The sequence below is a fragment of the Phalacrocorax carbo genome, chromosome 5, assembly GCF_963921805.1.
Source record: "Phalacrocorax carbo chromosome 5, bPhaCar2.1, whole genome shotgun sequence".
NCBI classification, from domain to species: domain Eukaryota; kingdom Metazoa; phylum Chordata; class Aves; order Suliformes; family Phalacrocoracidae; genus Phalacrocorax; species Phalacrocorax carbo.
The window spans coordinates 31,482,567-31,495,956 of NC_087517.1; the positions used below are offsets into that span (position 1 = coordinate 31,482,567).

Here is a 13,390-nt window from a genome sequence, read left to right on the forward strand (position 1 = left end):
ACTTGCATATTTTCGAAAATTATTAATGCAGTATACAGACTGCAAACCAGTATTTCATTTTATTTTAGCAACTTTCAATGCTGCATCTTTTTCTGAAATTTTAAAAATAATTTACTTACCTGCTTGTTTGTCAGAATTCCTTGGGAAGAAGATTCTGTAGGATTGGAAGAATGATGACTTTGTACTTTAGTGCTGGCTGTTTTATTATCAGAGTTCTTGGCATTACTAGAGGACTTTCGGGTGTGCGTATTTTGCTTGCCAGTTGTTGCATGTGAGGTCATTGAAGACAGCACTGAACTACATGGTGTTCTTGAGGAATAGTTGTTCTTTGGGTGAGAAACTATAAAAAAAATTTCTGTGTTAGCAGTTATATGATCAACATCTAAACATAAGGCTGTATTCTTACCCTGCTTACAGTTAATTCTGGTAGGATTGTTCCAGCCTTACTTTAAATAATGAAGTAAGCTAGATAAATTGGGTTGGAATTAGGCCATAGTGTTTTACTTCTGTGAAACTGCCTCACCTGAAGCACTTCTGGAAACAACAGAGTCAATGTGGTGGAACTGCGCTAAAACTGGAAGGAGCCTGGCAGAAGGGTAGGCTTTGGTAATCCAAGAAAACTTTTCAAAATTCATTGCACCTGTCGGTTTGCTGGTGAACTTTTAACCAGTTGAGCTGAACACATGTGCTGTCAGGACTGCCCCACGCGCTGCTGTCCTATCAATAATGCTCCTAGGGGGAGTCTTCAGGCAACAAAGGAAGAAACATGGGAAGGAAACGAGCGGTACGCCAGCAACTCTCTTGACTGCTTGAGGCCAAAGGAAGTAGTGCCTGCAGACACCATAGACTAAATTCGATTCCAAATTATTCTTTTATCATGGGAGGCTGAAGAGGCTTACGTTTGCTGCCTATACACAGCTACAACACAGGTAACAGCCATGAGAGCTTCCTTAGTATGTTTAAGTATTTTTTAAGAAAAAAAAAAAGTCTAGTGCATGTTGCTCATTTGTCGCTAAAGAGGTGGTTAACAAAGGTTCTTCTGTACCATGAATATCTATAAAAACTGGAACTGAATGCAGTGCACTAATTCACTTCATGTAGATCACAACAGTCAGCACCGTCAGGAACCATTATTGCTCATCTCAGTATATTCCTGCTCTGTACTTCTTAGTATTTTGAGACTGCCTGATCTCTTATTCACTTCCATGTCTGGATGTGAAGTGCACCGAACAAACCCTTGATTCCTACCTCTCTGCATTTCCACAAGCTCTTCAAGCTGCCTGCTTCTGTGCAATGGCCCCTTGTCAGTCCCAAAGACGACTCTGAAGCTATTGAAGTAAAGTTCTTGATCTTAATCTGCTGTTCTGATTTTTGTGATTATGGAATTTTCCTCTTTCCTTCTGGTGCAGATGACAAACCAGAGGCTCAGTTCAATGAGACACGTGTTGTTTTATTGAAGAGGTATTTCTATTTTTCCACTTTTTGTACAGAGAAAGATGCGGAACAATTGTATCAACTGAGCATCATCTTTTAGGTTTTTTGAGGCTCTTATTCACTTACACCAACATCAGCTATTTCCCCCACTAGGTAGAAAACCAACACAATGATCTGCACAATGAACTGAATTTTCTGTCCTAAGTTCAGTGAGCCCAGCTGTCACTGAATTCTACTGCTCTCTCTTGTCTAAAACAGACTGCTGCACATGGAAGCCCATATAAAAATCCAGGTGCTTGTCATAAAAATATATTTTTAACAAAAAAGATGTACAAGGAAGGCGTACAGCCCACTGTCAGGCATTCTTTGCACAAGTTCTGTGGTTTTGGTTATTGTTTTTGTTAAAGCCCTCAAGAGTGGCTGTTCTTAGCTATAGGCCTGGTATAATCTCTGTCTGAGGAGTATTTGCGCCTCCTAGCAAGGTATGGGGCCTCATTGTGAGATGCTCCAAAAAGAAACATCTTTTGCACTGAAGAGCTCTTATCAAAGACATGCCAACAGCATCAGTTGCTCATCTAAGGTCACTGAGGGCAGATTAGAGCTAAGTTCCTCAGACAGCCAGTGCACTGTCAGTCATCTGTAAGGTGACACTGCTTCCTGGCTAATAGCTGTTCTTTTGACTTCACTGACCTGATCTCAACAGGTCTGCATCAAACCATGCTTAAGTAATGCCCTACTGAAATGAGGTATAAATAATTACCTTGCAGAATTAACTGCAGCTGGAAGTTATTTAGGAAAGTAGTTCAATGAGTTTATAGAAAAATAGTCTATAGTTGTATCAATAGCAGCTGTGGTTATATTAGCCAGGATAATCTTTACAGAATTTCAATCTCTTAAGCTTCAGGGTATGAGATAGGGTCTATGAGGTGACAGTGAACAATTAGATGCATTACTAGGAAGCTTATGCCTTCCTTTGAAACATCCTGGGTTGGCTTCAGTGAGAAACAGGATATGGGGTTAGATGGATCTTCAAAGTGTTCTGCAAAAGCAATTCTTACGGTCTAGTGAATTGAACTGGTTACGCCTCAAAGGAGTCAGTTCTTTAGCTATGCAGTCAGAAGACTGTACTGGCAGACTGTGTGACATTTTTTTTCCCTATTTCTAGTAACTCCTTAAAAATGTTAATTATTTTTCTTCCTGAAATTGTTTTTCTTCCTCCAGGATGCACTAGTTCAGTACTGTGTTAACAGTTTTTCTCCTGAGTAGATGGTACTGATGGGATCTCATGGGACAGCAGAACATTTGGGGCAAAGCATTTACTTTTTTTAGGGAAAAAAAACATGACAGAGATGAGAAACAGGCTATCTCCTATTTTGCAACAGGGATATGATACTTGGAGCAGAAAATGAACCTGAATTTCCAAGTAGAAGGGCAGATGATTTGGAAACAGGAACATTTGGGACTACCTTTAGCTCCTGAAAAACCCACAGAATACTATTATAAAGCTGGGGAGTTACTTCCTAGCAGGAGAGATTTGAATTGGTCTCATAACATTATGCTCACACAGAGAAGTTTCCAGTTGACTAGTTGTTCATAAATTACTGAATTTTAGCGGTCCCCCATCTGACTTTTAGTTCCACTTGGAAATCCTGTTCAGATGGAAAACTCCAACTAATCTGAGCAATACCCTGGAAATCTCTGACAAAGAGGGCACTGTGCACATGCAGGTGGACTGTGCAGCACATGTACAGAGTCTAACATGCAAAGTTGACTTGTGCATGTTAGGCAAGCCTGCTGCATCCAGATATACCACTCATGTCCGGCACACACAGGCTGGCAGTACACATGCCATTCTTTCTGATGGCATTTCCTGAATAGGTATGTGGAACACTATGTTCTGAGAACTTTGGTGTGAGAAATCACCAGCACTTACTTTCTCCACAGAGCTGAATTTGGGTCTTCAGCTGTTCTGTATCGCAGGAAAATCTGGCAGACCTGCCCAGCTCTTCATCATATTTCCGTTCACTCACAAAGTGCTGCAACAATACAGACAAGTTAACAGCAATTGGCATTCTGAGCAAAAGACTATATGGATGGTATAGAAACCAATCAATGCTTATCCTAAGTTCACTTTTAAGACTCAGCAAACTCTTGACCCTGCCCTGTACACAGGGTCTCTATGCAGAACCAAGTATTTTCCCATCCTTACCAAATTACATGTCTCACAGCTCAGCAATGGGTGGATCACTCCTGCACTTGGGAAGTGGGTCATTTCATTGCAGTATAAGCACTTGATCACTGAACCTGAAGCTATCAGATTTACTTGTTAACTGGGTCTGATAAATCATACACAAACAGCAAAACTCCCCACTGCTCCACTTAAGAGGGGATAGCTTATGCTTCTCTGACAGTGTCTTGGTTCACTGCTCAGAGGTGCTATAACGCTTTAGGAAGGTATGCTTTCCCCATAGAAAGCTAGTTACCCTTTGAGCCATAGAAGGAATGCACAGCCTGGGCACATTAACCTGACAGCTCTTTCTTGGATTTATACAAATGGCTAAAATACCCAAGCAAAAGTGAATGCCTGACCTTAATTTCAGCCCTGAGTTCAGACAGTTGTGCTTCAGCCATCTGACTGGCTAGGTCCGTCAGTCTCTTCAGCTCCTCAGCTTTTTTCTGCCGAGCAGTCAGGATTTCCACTGCCAAATACCAATAGTCATTAATTAATGCTAGGAAGGTAAATTGCTCTGTAATTCATTACTCTTTGGGCATTAACACTGTACATCACATGTGAGACAAATACACACATCTCAGACCCCCAACTGCAACTGGACTTCCAGTATGCTGCTTGCATAGATTAAGTCAATCAGCATATTTAACTGAACTGATGTTGAAAAAGATCTGGAAATGGGATAGCTGTCAAAAACCAAAGTTAAACCAATCCTTCAACATTTAGAGAAACAGGGGCAGAGACATGTTGTTCTGAGTTTTCTAGTGTTTTATTTTTAAGCACAAAACCAGGGAGACTTCCATGGAGACATGGAAAGAAGCATTACACTGAGTCAACAGCCTGTTGACTTGCTATATTTTATCAATTTTGCTTTCAAGTACAGAATGTACACAGTTGCCAATTCTACAGCAAAGCAGTATTACAAAGGCGAAAGTCTTCATGAAAAAATACTAAATATTCACTGCTTCCCGCCTGGTATATATTCTATACGTAAGGAGTGAATAGTTATGTTCTTATAGGAAAAGATTAACTCTGAACCACAAAGCAGCAGTCCACTTACATGAAGGATATTAAAACATTACAACTTTGGTGGAAAATTAAATATATGCAAACTGTTACCTATGTGGTGACTCAATGTAAAAGCAACAACTGATGAATTGGCTGGTGGGATCCACAGTTATGGCAAAAAGGAAAGATAGTATATAAATGTAAAATAATAACAATCATAGTCTTTTGAGTAGAGCTTATGTCTACATGCAGGGTGAGTGGTAGTTGTTGTAAACTATCCTAAGGCCAGACTCCATTACAGCTGTGGAGACTTTAGCTGCTTTGTCTTCTTTTGCCACAAATTTCCAGAGCAGACTTGGCAAGCCACCTAACAGGCTTATACCTTGTAATGCCATTTTTAGGGGTGAGAATTAATGATATTTCACAGAGAGTTTATTTCTCAACCCATTATAATTTATTTAATCAGATGGCACCTTCTTTTGAAAGTATTACAGAATGATAGAATAGTTTAGGTTGGAAGAGACCTTTGGAGGTCATCTAGTCCACCCCCCCTGCAGTGAGCAGGAACAACTTCAACTATATCAGGTTGCTCAGAGCTCCACCCTGACCTTGAAATGTTGCCAGGGATGGGGCATCTACCACCTCCCTGGGTTACTCGTTCCAGTGTTTCACCAAGTACAGCATGGTCCAGCAGGCACAGGGGGACAGAGCTGCGGCTGTACAGCTGTGTGGGAGCAACCAAACCGTATGATAGAGAAGCAGGTGTCATACAGGGCAGGGAAGGCAGAGGGTGTCTACAGTTCTTTTAGCCCCATTGGTAAATTTGTGCCTATGCTATTACTTATGCTAAGAACAGGTGTGTATGTCTCTCTCTAGCTGATCTTTTAATTTCATTTTTGTGGAATATGGTCTACAAGTGAGTAACTTTTATCAGATTAAATGAACAGTTTACTAGTTCTTTTTGCTTTGTCCAACAGTTCTACTTTATTGCTTATTTTAGGTAATGCTAATATCGTTACTCCCCAAGGTCAGCATCCCTTTTGCTGAAGTGACTGCCCAAACCATACGATCTCACCTCATACTGGAACCTATTTCCGTGTGAGATGCCAGCCAAATACCCGTTTTGTTTTTTTTTAATTGAAATTATCATATTTGGAAATTTTCCCAGTATTGACAGTAAGAGTAAGATTACCCACTGTAAAATAGTCCTCCAATGCAGCAAAGAGATGTGAAAATAAATAATAATGTAAATCTTGGTTAGCATGTTACAGTCCTATAACAACTTCTGCCTAAAGTTCTGAAGGCACTTTACAAGCCTACAACAGCCTTGAGACAGCAGAAACTACACTGTTAAAGACAGGTACAGGGGCCATCCAGTGTCACATGTGGAGTCGGCATGAAAGCAGGGAAACGGATCCTGCCATGTGCAAATGCAGCACTTCGTGAGCCTGTAGATAAGGATTAGGTTTACTTTCCACAAAAGTTACTACTTATATCTGGCCAGGATTAATGAAGGGGTCCTATGATACCATCAGTCCCGGACGGTGGATTTTCAAAATATGTTTTTGTTTATGCAGTTAGGACTTAGATCCAGGTCTGCTGATATCAATGGGAATTTTACCATTAGTTTTCCTGGGAGTGAGTGCATGCCCTGTAGGTGACGATGGCTACCTGGTCTCTACAGGTAACCAAAAAGATACCGATATGTTTCCATCCACAACTCCCCAGAAAAACACAGAACTCCAAATCCACATCTATTTTGTGTTACTACCAGAAAAGTTAGCAGACACAATTCCAAACACAAACTAATGCCAATCTTTGCTGTAACAACCCATACCTTTTAGTTTCCATGCATATACAACTGCAAGAGACTTAGTTAGCAATGGAGGATTTAGATTATTTTTTTTTTAAGAAGAATTTAACTGGTTTACATTTGTGAACTGAGAGTTCTAAATGCAAATGAAGCATTCAAGAATGTTACATATATTTGTGACCCTCCTTGGAAGGACCTTAAATTCACAAACCAATAAAAGGATTGTATGCATACATAGCACTGATATTTTCATCTGCCAGGCAAAATATAATTCTAACAATACTTTGGTTATTCTTCGGTTTCTTGCTTAGTGTTTTTTGTTGAAACACATCCCCTTGATTACTGGGCCATGAACACCATATCTCAGCTGGGGCATAAGACAGATATTGTGGTACCCTAACACACTGCTCATCTTGCTCTTTTTCCCCCCAAACCAGAATATATATACCTTACCTTTGCAAAAAACAGAGACGACATGAAAGCCTGGAATCAGATCAACTCCCACAGATTATTATGAAAACAGATTCCAGTAAACAGCTGTTTTTTGATTTTGTTATTGTTCTAATTCATAAGCTTGATCACTATCCCTTACAGCTGTGCAAGGCCACACAATAACCTATTCCCCTAGTAATTTCCAGTGTTCTAACTCATATATATAATATAAGCAAGCAAACAGTGATTAAGAAATGGAAATGAAGTAACTGACAAACCATAGAAATAAAAAAAAGCTGATAAGTAAGCAGAAGCAATAAATAATTTAAATCTAACTTCATATGAACTTTTGGTTTACCTTAATTTCACAATATTGAAATTCTGATGTACAATCTTTATAGATAGAAACTACAGAAACTATCCTGGAACATCAAAGACTTATTTGGTTGTATATATATACAATAAAATATGCTGGAATGCTCCTAACCAAATTTATGTACTGTGTAATTTTCTGCCACAGAAAACAAATGCTTCCACGACTATTTCAAAAGTTCCCTGGGTATTTTTTTACTTACTGGCTTCTTCTTTAACTTTATCAATTTCTGCCATTAATGACACTTCTTTGTCTACGATGCTAAAAAAGGAAGAAAAAGAAAGAATAAAACCACAATTTAATCCATGCTAGGACTCTATCATGATCAGAAGCTATTATTACACAAAGGATTCAGACCTTAGTTATGGGCAGTTTTGAAATTAATAAGGCTTAAAAAATAGAAGCTGAAGAAACAACTAGGCAAACTGACTACAAAAAATTAGTGATAATCAGTGTATGCTCATTTACACAAATATCTCATTGGCTTGTCCATGTGTCTGCACAGATGTGGAATTCACTCTGATTTACCTCTTCAGCTCTGCCTAGGCACAGCAGTCCTCAAATGACTAAACAGTCTCATTCCTAATTAAGCCAGATATACCATTGCTGCTACCCAGGTTAATACAGCTTAGCTCTCAGTGCAAAGCTCTGTGGAAAGAGATCCTTCTCTTCCTTAAATAGAGATATTGCAAAATATGTCAGGGTAAACAAGAGAATGGTTTGTGATATAAATAAGCATTAATGTATCTCCACATCAGAGGTCAGCTTCCTTGCCCCCCATCTTCTCCAGGACTGGGGAGGTGTTGTTCCACTTTTACCTGGCCTTCCTAAAAGCCTTGTGTGCCTCTCCTTTTACAAATCTCTGGTGAGCCATCCCTGACAGTGTTTTGAAGCTGTCAAAGTGGAAACTGATCAAGTGGGTCTGGTAAATTGTTCACATCATCAACACAGCAACATTGTTCAGCGAAATAACACCACTGCAGAATGCTCTCCAGTGCATAGTGCTCTGGTGTACCACTCCATTTTCCCCTCACTAGATTATTCTTAGTCACGTTCATATTTAATAAACACCACCAATGTTAATTTTTGTGTTTGTGTAAGTGACTAAACTCATCAGCTGGGGGGAAATTGCAAAACATAGGTCAAACACCAGGAGTAAATCCAGGCACACACTCAAGGGAAGAGCGGAGTTCTCAACACTTTCAGTAAAATCATCCTTAAACGTAAGCTTTTGTACCCATACCCCGTGAAGACACTGAGTTTTATGTGAGCTAGCCTCCATCAGAGGGAAGACATTAACTCAACAACAAAACATTTGTCTAGAATGCCCTTAGCAAGAAGGGAAATATCCTACAGAGTTCAGTGGGCAGCAAAGACTTGCAGAGGAGAGAACTGACGGGTTGTTAACTAAAACAAGGGAAGATTAGGGAGTGGGCAGTGTGAGGAACACATGGCAGGTTACAGTGGGCTCAACCAGAAATTTACCAGCTAGAGTATGTTCAAGTGCCATGCAGCCTTCCTTGAAATCTTCCCATAAATTAACCAGGGTCATACAGGAGGTGTGCAACAGAAGTTCTGCAGAGCCCTACCCTCGGGTTTTACCAATCAACCATGCCACCCTTAGAGGAGAGGCTACTACCTTCACACTGCCTCCGAACAGCCAACAAGAAGGACAGAGGCAGGTTGGCTGATGGCACAGATGCAGCAAGACATTAAAATTGCAGCATAACATGTTTTTCTGTTTCATACATATAAACAAGACTGAAAAAATTGTTTTGGCCTGCCAGATCAATTTTGTGTGACCTACACATCAGAGGAAATGAACAGCAGGGTTTTTTACAGTAGAGCAAATCAGGTAAGAGGCATACTCTTACAATGAAATGACACACTTGTTCCACTTGGCCCTCAATATTCTCCAGGCATAAGCATTAAGCTTGGACTCCAAACAGGCAGGTGATGATTCCAGCTTGCTAATCTAAGTAGTGATAGCTTTTAAGAATTAATCTATTTTCAATTAGCTTTTAACACTACATGGTATAATAAACTTCCTTGGCTTTCACAGCAGGTGGCCGAAATGATTCTTGAAAGTTCTCACCTGTTTTTACCCTCCACAAAAAAAGATATTTTAATGGTCCTACGTATTTTTGCCTAAATTTAAAGGGTCTTCACATTTTCACTTTTGCTGTCTCTGTTACAAAAGTGCCTCCCTAGTGTACTACATATGTTATATAAACATAAACTTTTGGCTGGAAAAAATATTTGAGGAACAAGCTCACAACAACAGAGCTCATCAGAACTGTGTTTTGGCACTGTTCATTCCATGACTGTCCTCTCCCCGGTCCAACAGATCCTTGCTAAACTGCATGGCCCCTAACATTTTATTTTCATGCCAAACAAAACCACTTTTAATACCAGAATAAGAACAAGGCCATAGCAGTTCTAAATTTATCATATTTTATAGTCAGATCTCATCTGTTACTAGGCGGATTTCCACTCCTAATGTTTTAGTGTGGTCCCTGATGAACATTTCAGGAAAGTGTTTGGATGCTGTAGCTGTAGAGGCCACTACTCTGATGAATTTGAAGGAGAAAAACCACCTGAAGTACCTCCCTTGTATCTACAAACTAACATTGGGAAAACTAAAGAAAAAAATAAAAGAAAAAGTGTTTGGTGTCTTTGTCAATATGAGACTAATGTGATAAACTAAGTTTCTTTAACAGACTGATCTTCATGGGGTTGCCCTTCCCTGAAAACAACGCAGCTGTAGTAACTTATGCCAGCTGAGGACGTGGTCTCTCTCTCAATGAAAGGAAAGGAATGTACTAATTCTCATCTGGAATTTCTCAGCTTGGAAATCATGAACTACCATATGTCATGGAATAATGGGGGAAGTTAATGTTTCCTTAGGAATGTCATAGGCCAACCAGTGCTAGGAAATGCTACGTTTCTTCTTAGTTCACATAAGGGTCAATTATTAAGGAAACAGAGTAAGAATCAATTTTTTTTTACTTTCTATTCATATAAAGCACTTCAGTGCAAAACTGACAAACTCCTCCATCAAGAACTTGGCAAACTTACAAATAAACAGAAGTTACAGAAAGCTGGAAATCTGGATCAGAAAAAAAAGACGAAACACAAATACAAAGAGAACACTAAATGCTAACAGATATAGAAGGAGAAAGGACAAGAACACCATGGAAAACTCAATGGATCAAATCTTGTCTTTTGTTCCTGCTAAGATCCCACTGTTTTCACATGAAGCTCAGGGAGCCACTTAAGCTGAACAGCTTAACTCATGAGTTTAACTACTTTTAATGTATTTTCTGGAATAATGCCCTACTTGGCCTCAACAGAATGATCATGATCAGACCACAGTGCTAGCATTTTGAGAACTGCTCCAAGCTCAGCTCAGCAATGCCTCCTGGGAATGCATTTTCTTTCAATGCTTCTCAGTTTCCACTTGATACCAAAATGTTCTATCAAGCTGGTACACTCCAGTGCACAGCCTGCAGCCATTGGTGTGCTGTGGAGACCTGGATATTGGGTGCTAGAGGATCTTTCTGCACACTCATGTATCACCAGATCTGGGCTCTAGCAGAGCAAGGCACAGAATGCATTTCAGATCTACAGACACCTCAGGGAAAACATTCTGCTAACTCCTTTCTCTCTAGTTATGCTAGAGCCTTGGGTCTTCTGTAGATGTTAGGAACCAGGGTTAAAATCATAAACATGCTTCTTTAGCTGAGGTTCTGGAGAGGTCATACCTACCCTTATCAATTTATCTGATTACTCCCAGCGCTAACATTCTATCAGGCTTCAGCCATCCCTTCTCCTTCCCTCCAACATCAGCACTTAAGTATATTCCTATTGAGTATATTCCATATACCATTTGAGACTGCTGTGACAAACACACAACTCAGTACTGCCACCTCCCTTTCTCAGTGTACCTGAATCCATGCCTAATCATCAGTCTGCAGGATCCCCTGCTGTAGCAGTATTTGCCAGTTCTGCTATAAGTATTCAGGTTTTTATGATACATTTTTAATACTTACTGAAGCAAATACTGGGACTCAAATTCCCTCTCCCATTGACCAGGCTCAAGGACATATCTGAATCGAGTGAGTCTTGTACTGCATGGCTGATGCTGGAGCCAAAACAGAGTAATACTACTACCTTTTTCTTTTCTGTCTCCCCTTGCAACACCTCTCTTCTGAAAGGACTGATTCTGTTCTTCTCTTACCCCTCACTTTTTCAGGATCAGGGTCTGGGTACCAAACTCAAGCTATCAGCTTTGTATCACTGTTCACTGCAGATGAATATCTGTAGTTGGGAGCGCAAGATTCAGCACTGTTTCATTTTAATCCGGATGAAATTTTGAGGTGGGGTTCAGGAAGGAGACAATTTTTTTGAAGGAACACAGCAAGGCAAAGGCTTAATGTAGAAGACATGCAAATGGGGCCAGGACACAGCCAGTGCTTGTGCTGTAGAGATATGAGATGTAGCAGGAGAGAGAGCAGCTCTCTAGGATTCATTTTGCTGGAACAATTCTGAAGGCAAGAGCATGTGTCCTATTCCTGGTCAAATGGAGAGTACTCGTGCCTTGGACTTACGCAGGCTGGCAGAATTCACACTAGTATACAATTGGAAAAGAGCTGCAAACACCAAGCTGCAATGAGCTGCCAGCACAGCAACGATAGGGGTAAATTATACTGACAGCTGCCTCGTTTCACAGTTTCATACTCAGAACAAATTCAGAATTTGTTCTGACATTAGTGGAAACAAATTAATCTTCCTCTAGTTTACTGCATGAAATTTAGCACTTGGACAGTGAAAAAGATATTTTCAGTCAGCTGCAACACCTCAAAATCCCACTAAAATGATGAAAGTTATTAGTGCCTCTTCAGAAAAGCTGCTTCAGATTGCCAGGCTGGCTGAGTTATAGCTTTACTGATGAGAATCAGAGGGGTTCCAGATGACCAGAATCTTCTCTTTCTTCTGCCTCTTCTAGGCATTATGATAAACCTATTGTGCCTGAAGAGACGGGGAAATAAAAAGACCAATCTGACATGGGGGCAAACATGCTGACACAACTCATAAAGGTAAGCCACAGAGGTTACTGTTAAGAGTGTAATTCAAATGAGTCCTTTCAAAATGCTCTTAAGCCCCCCAAAATACCAATTTTCTCCTTAAGGTGTTTAATAAGCTTCACTCTCCCCTCAACCGACTTTATGCACAGTTTGCATATGAATGTTATTTTGGAGACTGAGGAAGACAGTCAGCTGTGGCATTCTGACTGACTGCAGCAGGGCTCTTCATTTGGAAAAGGGAAAGAGCCATTTTTTCATGGGCAGCCTCTGGGGTCTGGTTCAGTGGGTGAGATGCTGGAACACTGAGGTACAACTCAAGTCCTTTTTTCATGAAGAAAGGAGTTAGTTGTGAGACACTGCTGGAGTCTGACAGCTTAGGCTTCAAAAAATACAATACACTATTCTCCAGTGACTTTGTTCTGTCAGAGGGCTTTGGAACAGAACCCAGTAGCTCCTTAAAGTTGCACTGGTTAACAATCTGCTGACAAACTCAAGCAAGTTTGAGGGACATTAGTACTGTCACGGTCTCTGCTATAACTGAGTGGAGATTACATGCAAATTCATGGGATAGGGCTGATAATCTCAGTGTTGGTCTTTAAGCATTATGCCTTATTTCATGTACCCATATCCCTTCTAGCATGAACATATCTGACCCACTGGTGGGGTGAAAAGACAACTGATAAGAATCTCTAAGCCAGTTGTGTATTTCACAAAAGAATCCCCCCCCAATCCAAAAACCAGAACTGTCCCTGTCAAACTTTCAGCACAAACAACTAGAATGATGTGGCAAGAATGTAAACATAAAGCCCAATCACCTGTAACAGGTGACTGCAAGCTTCATAGGGGTACTGAATAGCCATACTATTTTGTAACTGGAGAAATGATACTTCAAGTTTTCTTTATATTAACAAACATGTAGGAAAAGCTGCTGTTAGATTACAAACTTTGCAATGTCTCAGAAAATTATATTCTTCCAGTATTAGCTCAATAGTATTTAAATGCTCATGATGCTT

The 13,390-nt window shown here is 40.1% G+C and overlaps 1 protein-coding gene across 5 annotated transcripts in view; it reads right to left on the minus strand.

Annotated features, from left to right (window-relative positions):
* Positions 1-13,390, minus strand: part of SPATS2L (spermatogenesis associated serine rich 2 like) — an 83,902-nt gene that overhangs the window by 2,480 nt on the left and 68,032 nt on the right. For all 5 annotated transcript variants that reach the window (XM_064451924.1, XM_064451925.1, XM_064451927.1 and 2 more), the window contains 4 exons: positions 7,493-7,551; positions 4,024-4,133; positions 3,368-3,470; positions 120-340 (listed from right to left, as the gene is read on the minus strand). In XM_064451924.1, coding sequence (XP_064307994.1) covers positions 120-340; positions 3,368-3,470; positions 4,024-4,133; positions 7,493-7,551 — 493 coding nt within the window. The remainder of the gene's footprint in view (positions 1-119; positions 341-3,367; positions 3,471-4,023; positions 4,134-7,492; positions 7,552-13,390) is intronic.